Below are 17630 nucleotides of genomic sequence, written 5' to 3'. Positions count from 1 at the left end.
TGTATGGCTGTGTGAGAGAGAGACTGTATATGTGTATACACATTAGTCTCAGTGTGTGTTTGTGCATACATGAGAGTAAGTTTGCTTTTGTGTACATGTGCATACGCATACATTATTTGTCTATGTGAGAGCATATGCATATGTTAGTGTTGTCATGTGTCAGTGTGTGTGCGCCGTTGCGCCTGTGATGGCTCACCTGTTGGATTATCAGTGTATGGATTAGCAGCAGGTGAAGTTGCAGAGCAGACACAGAGAGGATTATCATCCTTGTTCACTTGGCCTGTAAGAGGCTTTCTTTCCTTACTTCCTACTCCATTACCGTGGCAACTGGACCCACTGGGAGCCCTAGCAACCAGGTCAACCTGGACTGGTAACAGGGCCTGCAAGTCACCCCGGAAACCAGGACAGCCATGGGACGTAGGGGTCACAGAGCCAGACGACACTCAGTCGGTAATACTTTCTGGACTGCACAGCGGGACAGGCTAGACAGATGCATGAGGGCAGATTTTATGTTTTGGTCATTTAGCTGATGTTCTTAAAATGAGTGAGGAAGTAAGGATTCAGTTTGACAGGGCCTGTGGCTTTTGCAGGATTCAAATATGTGACCTTTTTGTGGCTCTAACCATTTGGTCGCCTTTTTGCCCAAGATTGGAAGAATAATTGGGCTGGAAGGAAACAAGCATACTCCGATTTGCCTTGCACACTCAATTGGGCAAGTGCAATTGCATCTAAGTTGTTTTGACAGCTACTCCTGATAATGACAATGTGAGAACAATCACATTATATGTCTTTAGTGTAACTTATGAGTGTTTGAGTGCTCAAACAACAGCAGTTATTCTGCTATAACTGCTGTTGTGATTAGTTGACATTTCTTTTATGGCATATTAAATTCCCGAGCTTGGTGTTTGATAGACAGCACATCTCCATTAGACATGATGAGATTAAGTGTGAAGGCATCTCAAAAGCCATGTTTCGTGCCATTTAGAACACAATTCTGGCAGTTTGGCTAATTGACATAGCACAATAGTCACTGAGGGAGACGCAGTGATAGCATCTGACATCTGAGTCGCTTCATGAGTGAAGGCTGGGGCACAGCACCAAGGCAGGGTGTCTGGTGAAATATGCTCTGCCATACTGGGGAATGTAGATGAATTATGCAGCCTGTCTCAATCCATTATTCAGCAGCTTGCCCTGCTTTTTAATAGTGAAAGGTTGACACCGGGCCAGAACAGCTTGTGTTCTGCCCAAAACACAAGATTGGTGTATAGTGCAGAGTGGGAAGATATTATGTATCTTCTAATGAATGATGCCTAGCTCAGATTACTGTCTTGATGGATTTATCTCAGGTATAGTCTGTAGTTTCAGACCAGATTGTCCAGATTGTGCCTTTTTGAGCAGGCCACTGTACCCTTGTCTTTCTCTGGTTTAATGACATTATTAATGAGGTTATTAAGGACAGAACTAATAAAAAGGCTTATTAATGTTCCCTAAACAAGGGGAGGATGTTTGTTGGCTAAATATTGCATGGGATTTTTTTTTTTTTTTCTAAGGGGGCACATCTTGTGAAAGCCTGGCCAACCAAATGGGTATCTGGTAGTATCCGCTAGCAGGTGGTGAGGTCAAGGTGTTTGTTGAAAAGGATCTGTCTAGTCTTACCTGTTCAGTAGCCACAGCTTGTCAGGTCTATTGTACCTGTACAGGTAGGCCGGCTGCTTCATGTGTGATTGACCTGGCTGTGCACTCCTGGGGTTTGCTGCTGACTCAACAGTGGCACATCAGTAATGAGTTACGGAGGTGACTGTGCCTCCACTCCATCAGAGATGAGTAACGGGGGGCATTGATCTGCCCAGAAATGAATCAGAGCTGGAGTGGGCTGCTGAGAAGGCCAGTATTGATCTGCCTGGAGAGAAAGGTGGAGCGTGAAGGGGAGAAGAGCGGAGTGAGGAAGCAATGAGGGATAGAGAAACAGAGCTAATAGATAAATAGCATTAGAGAAAATAGGTAATAAAGAACAGGCTGTGCGGAATAGTTTTAGAAGGGAAGAAATCAGGAACAGACAAGGCTAATATAAAGTAAAAATCAGATGAATGTATGAGGAAAAGAGATGATACCAGGCAATCATGTGTGTTGCACTTCACTATCTTTACCCTTGAACTGCACTCACTTCTTTCTTTACAGTCACTCACTATCTTATTTGACCCCGGTGCCCTTTTCTATGCGGAGTACTGAGCTGTAATTACGTCTTACCGGCCCTGTTGGGTCCTTGGTAATAGCCTGGTGAGAGAGGAGATAGGTTGGTTATTATCATTTTGCCTGGATAGACTTTGACCTTTGCTCTCTGCTTTGTGCTCAGGCTTTGCAGGACCATATGGAGTTGTGCCTTGTAAAGACTGGATGTTGGAAATTAACTTATTTGGGAGTATTTAACAACATTTGGGCTTAGAAAATCCCACGCAGCATTCTTTTGCAAAGGTAGAGCAAGGAGGTAAAATATTATAGCCATAGTATTGTAGTGGAATATAGTATTTTTGCTGCAGTTCTACACCAACTAAAGGCATGCCTTCAAATAACCTCTAGTTGTACTTGGAAATATGGAAGCATTGCAGCTCTTTCCTGTGACATGCAGGCCTTTATCTCCCTTTTAGAGGAATAGAGGAAGCCTGACGTTTCAGCATTGATGATATACTGTATATCCAGCAGATAAGGCTCACTACTGGGGTCAGTTTACACATCCTCGCCTACATCATATGCACAACATGCTGGAGTGGAATATAATGATATAAAACACATTTGTGCTGGCTATCAGCCTGTTTTAAAGAGAGCGAACCACCATACCCTCCACTGTTTGGCTGCAGTATTGCAAAAACACAATGGGGTTTCAGTCCCGCAGAAACCTAATCTGCCAAGCCCTGCCTGTAGTTATTCTTTCTTAAATTATTGATGCAATCAATCTACTCTTGTTTTCACTCGCAGACTTGGCCACACAGCACACAGATGCCAAATAAAAGATACCTCTTACAACAAAGAACTACAGTCCTACAAAGTTAAATATGGCAAACAGCAAAATTACAAGGTCTTGCAGGATCATTACAAGAATACTGTAGGAACATTTAGTGATACCTGAGGCAATAAAAATACCTTATTAAGTCACTATTCAGCACCACAAGCACATTATAAGGCCATTAAGGGTTGATATATAAATATTTCACTTATTCTTAGGAGTGGCTTACCTGCTTGATACCAAGTTAAATCATTCTAAAAAAAAATCTTCTACTCTGCACAATTGGAGATATGACATAGTACAATAATTATGAAAGGAGAAAACGACCCTGTAGAGAGTTATCTTTGAAGTTGCATCGGCGTGATCACAGTCTGTGGAGGGGAACAAGTGATCTCCTGATGGATGGCTCCTGCCTCCGGGATGTCATCTGACCCATCTGTGCCCGAGCATAGGAGACCTTAAGGCGATACAGGAGGCTTCTGGCCCTTTAAAAGCAGAGCCCCAGCTTTCCCCCCTCCGCGGCATTGAAGGAGCTCCATATGGCTTCCTCTCGTTGTCTGGACCGGTAGTTGTGAGTGCAGCATCAAATCCGAGGGAAGGGGGGCAGACGGTCCAATCACGCCGGATCAAGGCTCTCCGAGGCGGCAGACGGCCAGATGACACGGCGGTGGAGCTTGGCGGGCCATTATCTTTCAGCGGGAGCTTCCCCGACAGCGAGGCCGACGGAGGAGAGGGGCAGGACGGGCGCGCTGCTGCATCTGTCCTCGCACAGGCTCGTCGTCGTTGAGCCAGCTGGGTAAACTGCCGCGTTCAGACCTGTTTGTATTTCTCTTTCTCTTCCTCCTGATATGCAGCGCAGTCCAGGGTGGAAAATACGCCGCTGCTGCTCATGTGTGGGTGAATGTGCCGAGATCACGATGCTTCTTTGGAAATGGATGGAAATGACAAAGGCGCTCTGGCAGGCTGACAGGGAGGCAGTGAGCCTGCAGGAGAGACGCGTGTTGCATCCTTCTCTCGTACTTTTCCCCCCCCTTGGATTACATGAATTGTGTAACTAAAGTGCACCAGGTCTTCCCCATGTTGTATGTAGCGCGGGTGGACAGGTTGGCGTGCTGATGAAATAGACAAGCAGCCGTGGCGTGTTTGTTCGCCATTGTGCATCCCTCAGCACATTCATTATACACCAGGGGGTCCCGTGGGCGTCGCGAAACGTGTGTGTGTGCATTGACGGCACCTGAATAATAATACTGAAAGACAAGGGGGCAGTTTATAACGGGAAACGTCATTGAATCGACCCCGCCAGCTTCAGCATACATCAGCATACAGTAGCCTCTAGTAATTGGTCGCCTTCGCTTTTGAACTGTAAACCACGTCTGTCTATGTCTCTTTCTCCGCTCTCTCTCTCTCTCCTCCACTCTCCTATCTCCCTGTCTCTCTCTCTCTCTTTCTCTCTCTCGCTCTCTCTCTGTCTCTGTCCGTCTCTCCCACTCGCACTCACCCAGCCTCGCCTCTCTCCCATCAATCCAACGGTGCAGGACCTGCTTGCTCGTCCGCCGGTTACCGCAAGGCAGATGATGAGATGTCCGGGACGACTTCCCAGGCGGATCCCGTAGACGCCACGGCGCGGACGGTGCTGCTCAACCGGCAACAGAACACCAAGTTCTGCGACAACCATGTCAGGTAGGTTTCACTTTTGTACACCTTTTGGTATGATAATTATCCGAGAGTCTGACAGATAAACTCCATGTGCCACGAAGCCAGATCAGCGCCTAAAAGATACAGATGCAGCTTTCAGACAGTGTGCACACTACCCCAGCAAAGTATGCTGCACTTTTCATCGGTTTTGTCCCATCACCAGCCTTAATAAGCAACTACAGTGTTTTTGTTTGCTTGTTTGTTTGTGTTTCTGTTTTTTTGTTTAACAAGGATGTGAAAAGTCTTGTGTCTGTGATGTGTCTGTGTCTTTGCTGGATGTGGAAATTAATGTCCACCCCTAGGACAAATAAAACTCCCACCTAATATCTTTTAAAAGTGGAGGAAATGGTCGATGACAAACTCAAACTCTCTGTGTACCTAACTGGGACATGGAGGATGATACTTTGGCCATCTATGTAGGACAAAAATTTCTCTCTTTGCTTGCAGCCTTCTCCACAGAGGTCAGAGTGTAGGGTCAGCTGGTTTAGACACAAAGTCTTGCACATGGACACTTCAGCAGGGTATGTTTGTTCACATGGGGCTTGAACCCTGGTCGCCCGGTTGAAGGACGGCCTCTTTGTATGTTTTTCTACCAGGCACTAAAACTAAACTGGGACTAAACTTTGGACTGTTGAAGTTTTGTTGTTTTATTTTTAATTTTATGAAACTCTTTCCAAATTGATTCTCAAATTCATACCCACTCAACTGGAAAACAGCTGCAGTTTCTCAGCTCCACTATGACTGCACTTTTTACAACTGAGATTCTATTGATAAGGCTATTTAATAACTCACTTATTAAGTGATTATATGTGACTCTGCAGCAGTTGAAACAGTGAGGCTGCTTCGGGTCCACGAGAAAATCTCAGTGGAGAAGTGTGAGCCTAAACTGCTTAACATGACTGCTTTACTTAGTCAATAAGGCATCATTAATATTTAAAGCTGTCAGTGAAGGTAAAGTAATAGATACAGTGTACACAAGCAAATGCATATAAAAATTAGAGGAAGCAACTTAGCTTTTATCTGATCGGAAGTGTAATCTGTGTTTGGCATTTTAAGTTGTGCAACATTTAGGAGAAATTGTGAGGGGATAGTTTGTAGGATGTGTCAATATTTGTCTTGATTGGCTTAGTGTCTTTTTATTTTTCTTCCTCTGGATAGCTCAGAAGAATTTGTTGCTTTAGGTGATAAAAAAAAATCTGTTTATACTCTTCATTGAGAAAATACTGTGTGTCAGTCAAAGGCTTCTCTTAGTCATATCATTCTACCCTGATCAGTGGAGGCCACCAATCTTGGAACATAGTCTAATGTACACACTTAGTCAGAGTATCATTATTTCACATGTTGTGATAGTGGAGCGTGGTGTTAGTTGTTGTTCAGAAGCTGCCACGGGCTGAATTTTCTGCTTGTATGTAGTTATCTCTCCCTGGCAGCGACATGGGCAGGGCCAAACGGCATCAGCCTCAGTGGGGAATCTCATTTATCAAGACCTTCACAGCTGTCATCTGCATATATCATGGGCGTGGCTGTGGTTATAAATGCTATGTGGTGCCACTCTGGCAAGCGGTGTCTTTTCTTTGTATGTGCTAACTGCGTCTGTCGCCATAGGGAGCATTGGGCGCGCGTTGTGTGGGTGGAGGGTTTGCCGTTTGTCAGTAGATACTCATTGATCTGCCATTACTGTCAGGAGATTCGATTTTGCTCTAAAAGGATCCTATTTCAGATCGGCTAATGAGATTAAGGCAGGCGGTCCCCGGCTCGCCTGATTGGATCATGTGCGGTGTTCAGCCTCTCCTGGGTCATGATTGGAGAGACGACAGGAGTCTGACTCCAGAGGCATGCCCTTTGATGTCCCTGTGTTTTCTGTATCGCTTTAGTTTATGTTTTAAAGGTTCAATACCCTTATCGATTTCTCAGAGATTAAAGGCTCATAGCTTTTATCCCTACACTCCATTTCCCAACCCTTTTCACTTTCATATATCACCGTCTGCAGTTGTTTTATACACCCTGAGCATTAGTGCTGCTCCCCTTTCTGGCCCTCGGTGTACACAAATACAGCAAAGCACTTTCTGACAAATGGTATTGACTCCCCTAAAGTTAGGCTGACATAGCTTCAAAGTCAGGAAAAACACCCTTTTTCCATACTGTACCACAATGTCATGTACATATTCTGTATCTGATGATTGTATCTCTTCATTTAAGCTACATCCCATCTATATTGATAAAAAAATTTAAATCCAAGATCATCACTGCTTTATGGCTGCACGATTACATCAAATAGAAATATCTAGACGCCTTGTACATCATTTTATACATAATCCCATGAAATTCAGCAGGACATGTTTGGTGTCTTTGGAAACCTTGGGATGTTCACTGGAATCTAAAATAAAGTTCTGTGAGTTTGACCAAAGCTCAGTCATGCAGCAATGACAAACCCGCCTATGGGAGTGAAAAGTTTCCAGTGAGGATTTTTTCTCAGACACCAGTCTTCTTACTGTACCTATATCCTTGTTTCTAGCAGTCAGAAAAGTGACTCCTCCTTGAGGCCAGTGTTTCTGTTGGCTTTAATGTATGAGGAGCAGCGGACGTGTTATGTAAGGGCTCTGCAAAGCCACAAAGCAGCAGGAGAGCATCGCCCCTGCAGCTCACAGCTGTTAACACCACCAGCAACATAAACATCCATAGTATGTAAAATAACAGATGGATGTGATGGAAACATGCGTGCCCTTGTGCGTGTATTCAGAGTCTGGTATCAATTGCCTTTGATGAGATTGAGTCAGCTTTATCTGCCAGAAAATGGCTGTAGTATCAGTAACTCTGGTGTCAAGATCATCAGGATCAGGATACTATGTGCGCACGAGTGTGTCTGCGTGCGTGCGTGTGTGTGTGTGTGTGTGTGTGCATGTGAGGCACACAGCTGTTGCTACTTTTAGCGTTTGATATCCTCATCCAACGTTGTTTGTTTTGTGTATGTGTGTCTGAGAGAAAGACGGGGAGAGTTGTTATGAGTTCATCTCTAAGCAGATCATAATGTGATGGAGGGATGTGGTTTGCCGCATATTATACACACACACACACACACACACAGACGTTCATGCGCATACACACAAACAATTAATCATCAGCACTGAACAATAAATTTCATTTCGACCGGGGAGAAAAAGACAAGGCAGGCCCTGACACAATGGGTTGATTTTTATTTTTAGTGTCTCTAAAACCTCTTACAGTAGTTGCTGGCTAAATAAAGGCCAATCAATACAGTTGATTGACTGACAAGTTGACGTTGCCAAGGCCTCTTGCGCTTCTTTTCTAGGGTGCTGGGCCTAAATTTAGACTACTGTACTGAAAGGATGGTCCATTTATAAGGGTGAGTGTGTGTGCACCCCATAATGGATCTGTTTCTCCTCCCTGAGCCCAGATGAGTGTCTTTAATAGGTTTTTGAGTGCAGCAGTAATTGAAACCCAAATGCAGTCCGTTGTTATTTAGTCTTTTAGATAATGCTGTTGGTGTGTGTCAGGCTGTGAAATCATTAACACAGCATTTATGCATGAATTCCTACTTTGGCTAATGCACAATCTGGCTCTGGCTCCATCTGCTGAATGTAAACAGAGTGTAATGTCTCTTCTTCTCTGTCTCCTCCTGCAGCACAACCAAGTATGGGGTGCTCACGTTCCTGCCCAGGTTCCTGTACGAGCAGATCAGGCGGGCTGCCAACGCCTTCTTCCTGTTCATCGCCCTCATGCAGGTAAACGCTGCGCACAGTAACAATAACAACGGCTGTCAGCGCCATTTTGGCTCCGTGACTTGTTTGTCTGACTTTGATTCCGCAGCCCACGCAGGATTTTAGATGTGTAACGAGTCATGAAAAAGTCATTTACGCTTTCAAAAACATCCCATGATTCCCCTTGAACATTCTTAGAAGTGGCCAGGGAGCTTTTGACAGATAGTTAACTTTACCGGAGTATACCAGAGGTTAATTCACAGCTTTTGTCATGTCTGTTCATGCAATTATTGTACTAGATCGCAGTTTTCATCTTGTACCAACAAGTCTTTATAGCATCTTTATTAGGGGTGTAACAATTTTGTACCACCAAAAATTGGACTTCTGCAATTTTGGATTCACTGAACCATACTTCTGGGTGACCTGTTTTGTTTTTCTCACCACAATTCTTGCATTGGAAGTTTTTTTGGTTTTTTTTAGCACAATGCAAAATTAGAGTGAACACATTTGTAATGTAGGATGCACAACACTGCTTTTGATTAATGATGGCATTTGGCCTTGTAACCGACTTATCCTCAAGCTGCATGTAAAGGCTCTCTCTCTGTTGCTGCATTGCACAAACTTTACAGAACATAGGCCACAGCTCCATTCAGGTTTTTGTGTTGATTTGTTTGGATATGTTTAAATTAAAAAAAGAAAGAATGTTAATTCTCAGTCAATTCAGTTTTTGAATGTCAAACCGTGACACCAACCAAACTGTGGCCTGTAAACTGAGGTACAAACCAAACCATTTAAAAGGATGGACTGTTGATGACCTTTGACACCTTTGATGCTGCCCCCGAATGAACTCTGACTATGACTTTTCTGAACCGAGAAACAGAGTAAAAACATATTTAGGCCACAGAAGCGCTCCAACAAGGTCTTGTGAAGAACTGTTTCTTCCAACTGCGCAACATCTCTAAACTTAGACCCATGGTGTCCAACGAGGAACTAGAGATGATCGTTCATGCATTTTGTCCTCCCGTTTAGTCTTCTGCAATAGCCTTTTTACATGTCTTAACAAGAGGGAGCCGGCTCGATTACAATCTGTACAAAACACTGCTGCGAGGCTTCTGACCCGCACTAACAGGAGAGCTCACAGCACGCCCATTCTCATTGGCTCCCTGTTTTATACCGTTTCCATTTCAAAATTCTTGTGCTCATTTTCCGAGCTTTACATGGCCAGGCCCCAGCATACATTGCTGCCCTGATCCAGCCCTACAGCTCAGTCCTCAGGGCAGCACCTACTGATGGTCCCTCGCACCTGTTTTAGCACGCGAGGTGACGGGTCTTTTAAAGCGGCGGCACCACGTCTCTGGAACGACCTCCCACTGTCCCTCCGGTCCATGGACTCTGTAGAGACTTTTAAAAAGCATCTCAAGACACACTTGTTCAAGCAGGCATTTGAACTCCTAATTGACTCAGGGCTCTTTATGCATTTATTGCATTTTTAATTGTTTTTATTGTTTTAAATGGTATTTAAACTGCCTTCTAATTGTATTGTGCACTGTAAAGCACTTTGTGACTCTGTCTGTGAAAAGTGCTCTATAAATAAAATTGACTTACTTACTTACTTGGAAGTCTGGCATTGTACATCAGGGCTGCGGTGGGAACGCTGACTTCCTTTTCTTTTTTCCAGCTGAACACAGTCAGCCGTGTTGCAGCCAAATTCCTGCCTGAGCTCCGGATCTTATTCCAGGCCGGCGCTCGGGACCCCTCATACATACCAATGAGCTGCTCAACACTCACGATCAGTCGAGTCATCAGCAATGATTTCTCTCTTTCCTGTCCTCAGCAAATCCCTGATGTATCACCGACGGGTCGCTACACAACGCTGGTCCCGCTCATTTTCATCCTCACTGTGGCCGGGATCAAAGAGATCATAGAGGACTATGTGAGTAGCACAGCGCCCCCTGCTGCATGGAGGACCGGGCACAGATCACAGTTAGCTGTAATGGTTTTATGTGGGGAATAGTGAGAGACTGACCCTTCTTTTTCATCTGTGCTTTTACAGAAAAGACACAAGGCAGACAACACAGTCAACAAGAAGAAGACAACAGGTATTGGCTCTGTGTGTGTGCTAATGTGCCATTAACTGTATGTTCGCTTTTCCATGGGAGCCCTTGTGTCTCTTTGCATGGGTTTTGTTCGCCTTTCATGGCTGAGTGAATGGCGGTTGTTTGTCACTCATTGCAGGGCGGGTCACTCAGACACAGACAATAGTTTAGTGCCTATGAATACTGTATGAGCGCTGCTCTATAGGCTGGCTGATGGCTGTGTTGTCCTTGTCTCTCAGTGCTGCGGAATGGAGCCTGGCAGACAATCATCTGGAAACAGGTAACATAATCATCGTCGACTTTGCTCCTATTGCTCTGTCACTCATCACTCCTGTCCCTCCCTCCATCTCTCTCTCTGTTTCTGTCTCTCTCTCTCGCTCGCTCTTTCTGTCCTCATCTACATGCCTGTAATTTCTTGTGTGTCTAAATCCGGTCTGCCTCTGTTGCGGACTAATCAGAACAGTTCAAGCTACGCGCTGCTCACTGTCACTTGTTTTTCTGTCTTCTCTCTCTCCACTGGTCCCTAATTAACCTGCCTCTTGTTCGCTCTCTCTCTCTCTCTCTGTCTTCCCCCGGTTGCCCCGTCCCCCGTGTCTAACACCCCTCTTCCCATCTTTCTCTCTCCCTCACGCTGTCGCAATGCTGCACCCTGGCCACAAGGTGGCAGTAGGAGACATAGTGAAGGTGACCAATGGCCAGCACCTTCCAGCTGACATGGTTATAGTGTCCTCCAGGTCAGCCTTCAGTGTGTGTATTTGTGTGTTTGCATATGCATTTTGTGCATGTTTGCATCTTCATGTTTGTCCATCCGTGGATCGTGGTTTGTCGTCTGTCCTCCATTAATGTATCCTGGTAATTTCATCTGTTGTTATTTTGGTTTTGTTTTTTTGCCATCATAGTTTGTCAGTACAATCGTTCCATGATAGTTTTATTTTGTTTGCTCATCCTTTTGAAATCTGGTCGACGTGTTCTGTTGTTTTCACGTGAATGTCTTATAGCAAGTTATCAGGGATGTTGTGTTCTCCACAGCGAGCCGCAGGCCATGTGCTACACCGAGACGTCCAACCTGGACGGAGAGACCAACCTGAAGATCAGACAGGTAGGACACAGGAACATCTTAAATAAACATCTCTTAAATAAACATGGGAGCTCGAGTGAACACTTCCCGTCTTCCATGTGTCATCGCGTGTGTGTGTGTGTGTGTGTGTGTTTGTGTGTGTGTGTGTGTGTGTGTGAGGATTAGGCTAGCTAGTGCAGGTTTGTCATTATATCAAGCAGACCTTGGCCTTTTAGTAAATATTAAATACCAGTAAGTCGTAGTCCTTTGCTGATATGACGACCAGAGCTGCATAAAAAACATGCAATGAAATTTGATTTTGCTTGCACATTTTGTTGTTTTTTTTTTTATTTTGCAATAATGTGTTTTTTGGGAATTCAGTTCATTTAAAACTAGTAATCCATCCTAGAGTTTCCTTACCATTGGGTAGGTAGGATGAGTCATCCTGCTCGAAGGAGCTGCAAACCAGCCTGCAAAAATGTCATTAGTTTGGGTTTTATTGGACAGTTTTAGTGTCAAAGGCTTTTCCATACTGATAAGAATGAAATTCTGGGGGACGCTCTAAGTGCTTGTGATTGGTTTGCATGAAAATTAACAAGTTTAAATATTTTGAATATCAGAACAAAATAGTGGTTGTCTTAGAACAAAATTATTGCCATTAGCCTTCAGAGTCCCTTATCACATGGAGGTGTGTGTGTGTGTGTGCGTGTGTGTGTGAGAGAGAGACAGGTTGAGTGACAGTGCTTGTATTTTTCATTACTTTCATTTATTCTCATGTGGGTCACACATGCACACACAAACTCTCACAGTGGTGTCTGATTTTTGTGTTTTATGCATTCTTAGTTTTCTGTGACTCTCGTTTCCTGAGCAACGCCGGGTGATAATCCCGGCCCTGGTAAATAAATCCTGTCGTGATGTGATTGTGTGTTTTTCAGGGTCTCTCCCTCACAGCTGCCGTCCAATCCCTGGAGGAGCTGATGGCTCTGTCTGGTCGTCTGGAGTGTGAAGGCCCCAACAGACACCTGTATGACTTCACCGGCACGCTGCGGCTGGATAACCACAAGTACGACACACACGCACACACACACACTCCTTTTTGGAGTCATGAAAGGATTTCAGCAGGTTTCTAACTGACACAAGTTCCTTAAAGGAGCAGATCACTCAAACTTAATTTCTCTCTCTCTCTCTCTCTCTCTCTCTCTCTCTCTCTCATCAGTCCGGCTCCTCTGGGTCCAGATCAGGTGCTGTTGCGTGGCGCCCAGCTCAGGAACACGCAGTGGGTTGTGGGAATTGTAGTGTACACCGGCCATGACTCCAAACTGATGCAAGTAAGCCCGGTGTCTTGTTTTGCTTATTTGGTTACTTTCACTGTCTTCACTGTGTTTTGGATGGAAAAAGTGAAGGCCTTGCGTAACGGATGAGTTTTGAATTATGCATGAAAGTAATTCCTTCCCCCGGTGAATCTCACAGAGATGGTTTAGGCTTTTAAGAAAATTGTTTGACCCGTTGTTCAGGGCAAAAAGCACATTTCTTTTTCAGTCCCAGGCTTTGTATATCTATATTTTCACACAGAGATGATTTTTTTTTTTTTTTTTACTAAAACTATTCCATGAACTCCCACCTGCCCTAGATGTGTGTATATTTTCTACCTTTATTTATTTATGTCCTCGTTCTGTCCCTGCCAGAATTCAACCAAGGCGCCCCTGAAGCGCTCAAACGTGGAGCGGGTGACCAACATGCAGATCCTGGTCCTGTTCTGCATCCTGCTGGTCATGGCGCTGGTCAGCTCCGTGGGCGCTGCCATCTGGAACAGGCAGCACACCGAGGAGGCCTGCTGGTACCTGTCCCGCGCCGGTAAGAACGCACACGTACACCTCAACACCCACTCGTTTAGTTTTTCACACTCATGAACTATAGGAATGTGCTGGTTGTAGCTGGCAGGGTGGTCTACTTATTAGAAAGGACACTGAATCCACACCAGCCCTGTCGGTGTGATTCCCTTTTGGGCATCAATATAGCATTATCACATTATTAAAGAGTCAGTATTTGTGTATCTGTGTGTGTGTGTGTGTGTGTGTGCGTGCAGGTGATATCTCCACTAACTTTGCGTACAACCTGCTGACGTTCATCATCCTCTACAACAACCTGATCCCCATCAGCCTGCTGGTCACTCTGGAGGTGGTCAAGTTCACACAGGCCCTCTTCATCAACTGGGTATGCACCGCAATATGTGTGTGTGTGTGTGTGTGTGTGTGGTGCATGTTTTCAAAAGTGTTGATGATCACATTACCTGATCTCATTGCTGCCGGCGCGTGTTGTTTTTTCCATCAGGATGTGGAAATGTACTACCCAGAGACAGACACGCCGGCTATGGCTCGAACGTCCAATCTCAATGAAGAACTGGGCCAGGTGAGTCCAAGCTAAGCCCCTCCCCCCTCTCTTTCTGCACCTGTCAGGGCAGTCAGTGGATACCTGACTCAAGGAGACATCGGTGTCCTTGTGTTTTAAGTGCAGTAAAAAAAAAATTACCCTCATGCAGCAGTAGGAATGTAAGAAGTTACCATCGCACCACGTGATGCATTGCATTGCATCAGGTCCATTAATTCTTCAAAGGTTTTCCAGGTAGAATTCAACAAAATGCAGTGACGTGGAAGAGAAAAGGCATTTTAATTACCCTCAGCCACTCACAGGGAAGCGAGGGTTGCATTGTGTTACAAAGCGTGGTATTTAAACAGCCATGGCATCCCTTCATCAGGCCCATAAACTAAATAAGATTCCATTACCTGTTAATTTGTCAGTTGCTGGCCGTTAGCCGATCTCCGCTTTCCTCCTTTCTCTCTCTCTCTCTCTCAGGTGAAGTATCTGTTCTCTGACAAGACGGGAACTCTGACCTGCAACGTCATGCACTTCAAGAAGTGCACCATCGCAGGAATCACATATGGGTCAGTCGTCTCTTTTTATAGTAACTCTATCTCACCTTCTTAGTTGTACCTGTAGAAAGAGCCACCTACGTAAATCCTCTAAGGAAAGGACTTGAGAATCTAACTGTGCTGCTGCGAGAAAATCAAAAAAAAAAAAAAAAAAGACTTTTCATTCAGTCACTAATTGTTCAGCCAGTTCATGACTCAGACTAACTCGTAGAAAAGAGCGAGCTAATTCTTAATTCACTCCAAATAACCGGTTGCTTGCATGATTTTATCGATTGACCGATTGATTCAGCTCTTGCATGCTTGATTGGATGATGAACTAATCAACTCATCAACTGACTGATTCCTTTGCAATGCAACCTCATCCATCACTGCAGCCATTTCCCCGATCTTGACTGTGATCGTTCAATGGAGGACTTCAGGTCAGTGGCCCTCTCCTCTCCTCTCCTCTCCTCTCCTCTCTCCTCCTCAGATCTTCTCAATCACTCTGTGCTCCGTTTTAGTTTCAGCATGCCAACAGAAATGAGTTGTACCATGTGTGTGTTTAGATGTTTGTGACAAAAAAATTGAAAGAACAGTTCATCCTTTATGAAAAAACAAGACATTTCCCCACACATCCCCGGTGCAGGCTATGCATCCCTCCAAAAACAAAGACACACATACCCGGCATAATACACAATCCTCAGGGGTGAAGGGTTTTGTAGGGAACTATTTCCTGATGAACGACACTGACAAGCCGTATTTATCCACCTCTAATTCATACTCATAACACAGGAACTTGCTGAATAAATGGATTGGTTTAGGAATAAGTGGGAAAATATCTTTTTTTGCATTTTGTGTGAACCCCTCCTGTAATGACAAAAATTAGCATCTTTTAAAAAAAAATCTATATTGCTGGACTATCCTCAAAAAAACATTTTTTGTATATTAAAAACAGACAAAACCGTAATTTCTCCTTATCCCCCAGTTATTGGTGTTTCTGTCTCTCACAGCAATCTTCCGTCCAACAGCCATAACTCGACGGAGTTCGATGACCCGGCTCTCATCCAGAACATCGAGAAGAACCACGTAGGTGTCTTACAGTCTCTCCTTGGAGTTTGTCACTTGAAGTAAACTGAGTCTGCCTGAAATGACTGGAGGATTTTGTGTGTGTGTGTGTGTGTGTGTGTGTGTGTGTGTGTGTGTGTGTGTGTCCAGCCGACATCACCTCAGATCTGTGAGTTCCTGACCATGATGGCGGTGTGCCACACGGTGGTACCAGAGCGAGAGGGAGACCAGATCATTTACCAGGCCTCCTCGCCTGACGAAGGAGCGCTGGTTAAAGGGGCCAAAGGACTGGGCTTCATCTTCACCGCCAGGACGCCGCACTCCGTCATCATCGAAGCTGTAAGTGTGTGTGTGTGCGTGCAGTTTCTGTAGGGGTGAAAAGTGCCTTGTGTAGCGGCAAGAACTAAGATTTTTTTTTGTGTGTGTTTCAGAGAGGAGAGGAGAAGAGCTATGAGCTGTTAAACGTGCTGGAGTTCTCCAGGTAATCTCACATACATGCCTAATAACGCTCTTTCTTTTTGTTCATGATGTGAGACTGCAGTGACAAAAATGTCTCCTCCACAGTAACCGCAAGCGCATGTCTGTGGTGGTCAGGACGCCCAACGGGAAGCTGCGTCTGTACTGCAAAGGAGCCGTACGTTTTCCTCTTTTTACTCGACACTCAGAATGTTTCCACGTGTTGTTTCATCCGTGCGTTTCGATGCTGAATCTGTCGCTCTTGCAGGATAATGTCATTTTCGAGCGTCTGACCGAAGCGTCCCAGTACAAAGAACTGACGGTGGCTCATCTGGAGCAGTTTGCCACTGAAGGTAGGAAGGAGCAGAGGGAGGAGCTGAAGCCATGCTGAGTGTTTTTCTCTCTCTGTGAAAAATGCCATATGCTTGTGTCTCTGGATACGTCTCTACCAGCTGTCATATGCTGACTTACTTATCCGTTTTCTCTTTCTGCACCAACGACCCTCTGCATTTGCCTTCACTCTGCTTTACTACGACACTTAATACATAGCATTAAAGCTGCAAATGATCTTTTTTTTAATATGCAATGTATAAATAAGCTTAGGGCTTGTATTCAAATGCATGTCTCCTCCTCCTCAAAAAACAGAGAGTTAACCGTGATCTCTTTCTGATTGACCACAATGCTTTGTTGTCCCGTCCTCCTCCTGTGCACAAAGGTCTCCGGACGCTGTGTTTTGCCTATGTTGACCTGGAGGAAGGCGCCTACCAGGAGTGGCTGAAGGAGTACACGCGTGTCAGCACCGTGCTCAAGGACCGCACTCAGAAACTGGAGGAGTGCTACGAGCTGCTGGAAAAGGTACACACACCGTCTCTCCGTCTCCCTCGCTCGCTCTCTGTCGGCGTTTTGCGACGGAAGCAGAGGAGGGTCTGATCGTGTTATTCAGACGTCACCTGGCCGTGTGTGGGCAGATATTATTAGTGCACTTTTATTATTGTTGCTTGTTCTGTGTGAGAGCGTTTTGGTGTTCGTGCAGGTTTGTGGGTGTGAGAGTTTTTTTTTATTTTTTTATTTTATTCATTTATTTATTTCTGGTTTATTTGATAGGAAGCAAAACAATGCGTGTTGTCAAACTGAAAACAGCTGTCCAAGTATCATAGAGTTTGTGGCAGATACTACTTTGCAACACCCATCCTTGAGAGGCTTTTGTGAAAATAAGAGATTAAAGCAGTAAATTAAAAAAAAAAAAAGAATAGAAGGTAAACAGAATATAGCAAGATACAATAAAACACACAGTACAGGTTTGTATTAAAATTTTGAAGTCTATTTGCTTATATTTTTAGCCTCTTTAGCCTCAGGACCTGGAAAAGCCTGGAAAACTCTTGAATGATCAAAGTGTAAGGCCTTAAGTTATAAATAGAGTTGTAAATAGAACTAAAATAAGAAGCCTTAATAGATAGCAGTGAAACAATTAGGTGATTATTCAATTAGTCATTTCACAAAACATTGTTTGAGTATCATTTTGATAATTGATTAATGGTTTTAGTCATTTATCAAATAGAAATGCTAAATAGTTGTTAGTGAAAGCTTCACAAAACTGTTGTGATTTTCTTGCTTTTTTTTTTTTTTTACATT

The 17630-nt window shown here is 44.4% G+C and overlaps 1 protein-coding gene across 5 annotated transcripts in view; it reads left to right on the top strand.

Annotated features, from left to right (window-relative positions):
• The window catches only part of atp8a2 (ATPase phospholipid transporting 8A2), a 54977-nt gene that overhangs the window by 3698 nt on the left and 33649 nt on the right, over positions 1-17630 (top strand). The window contains exons 1-21 of one of the 5 annotated variants that reach the window (XM_030079606.1): positions 287-450; positions 4504-4681; positions 8340-8439; positions 10250-10348; positions 10469-10514; positions 10751-10791; positions 11172-11245; positions 11541-11610; positions 12504-12631; positions 12785-12896; positions 13254-13422; positions 13655-13782; positions 13900-13977; positions 14422-14510; positions 14873-14917; positions 15506-15563; positions 15693-15881; positions 15974-16023; positions 16107-16176; positions 16267-16351; positions 16714-16853. In XM_030079606.1, coding sequence (XP_029935466.1) covers positions 411-450; positions 4504-4681; positions 8340-8439; positions 10250-10348; positions 10469-10514; positions 10751-10791; positions 11172-11245; positions 11541-11610; positions 12504-12631; positions 12785-12896; positions 13254-13422; positions 13655-13782; positions 13900-13977; positions 14422-14510; positions 14873-14917; positions 15506-15563; positions 15693-15881; positions 15974-16023; positions 16107-16176; positions 16267-16351; positions 16714-16853 — 1989 coding nt within the window. In that variant the 5' untranslated portion in view covers positions 287-410. Of the gene's footprint in view, positions 1-286; positions 451-3182; positions 3798-4503; positions 4682-8339; positions 8440-10249; positions 10349-10468; positions 10515-10750; positions 10792-11171; positions 11246-11540; positions 11611-12503; positions 12632-12784; positions 12897-13253; positions 13423-13654; positions 13783-13899; positions 13978-14421; positions 14511-14872; positions 14918-15487; positions 15564-15692; positions 15882-15973; positions 16024-16106; positions 16177-16266; positions 16352-16713; positions 16854-17630 lie in introns of those variants that run through there. The other 4 variants (XM_030079609.1, XM_030079605.1, XM_030079610.1 and 1 more) reach the window with 4 other exon arrangements.

The sequence above is a fragment of the Myripristis murdjan genome, chromosome 20 (assembly GCF_902150065.1).
Source record: "Myripristis murdjan chromosome 20, fMyrMur1.1, whole genome shotgun sequence".
NCBI lineage: Eukaryota > Metazoa > Chordata > Actinopteri > Holocentriformes > Holocentridae > Myripristis > Myripristis murdjan.
This window is presented reverse-complemented; position numbering and strand designations above follow the sequence as displayed.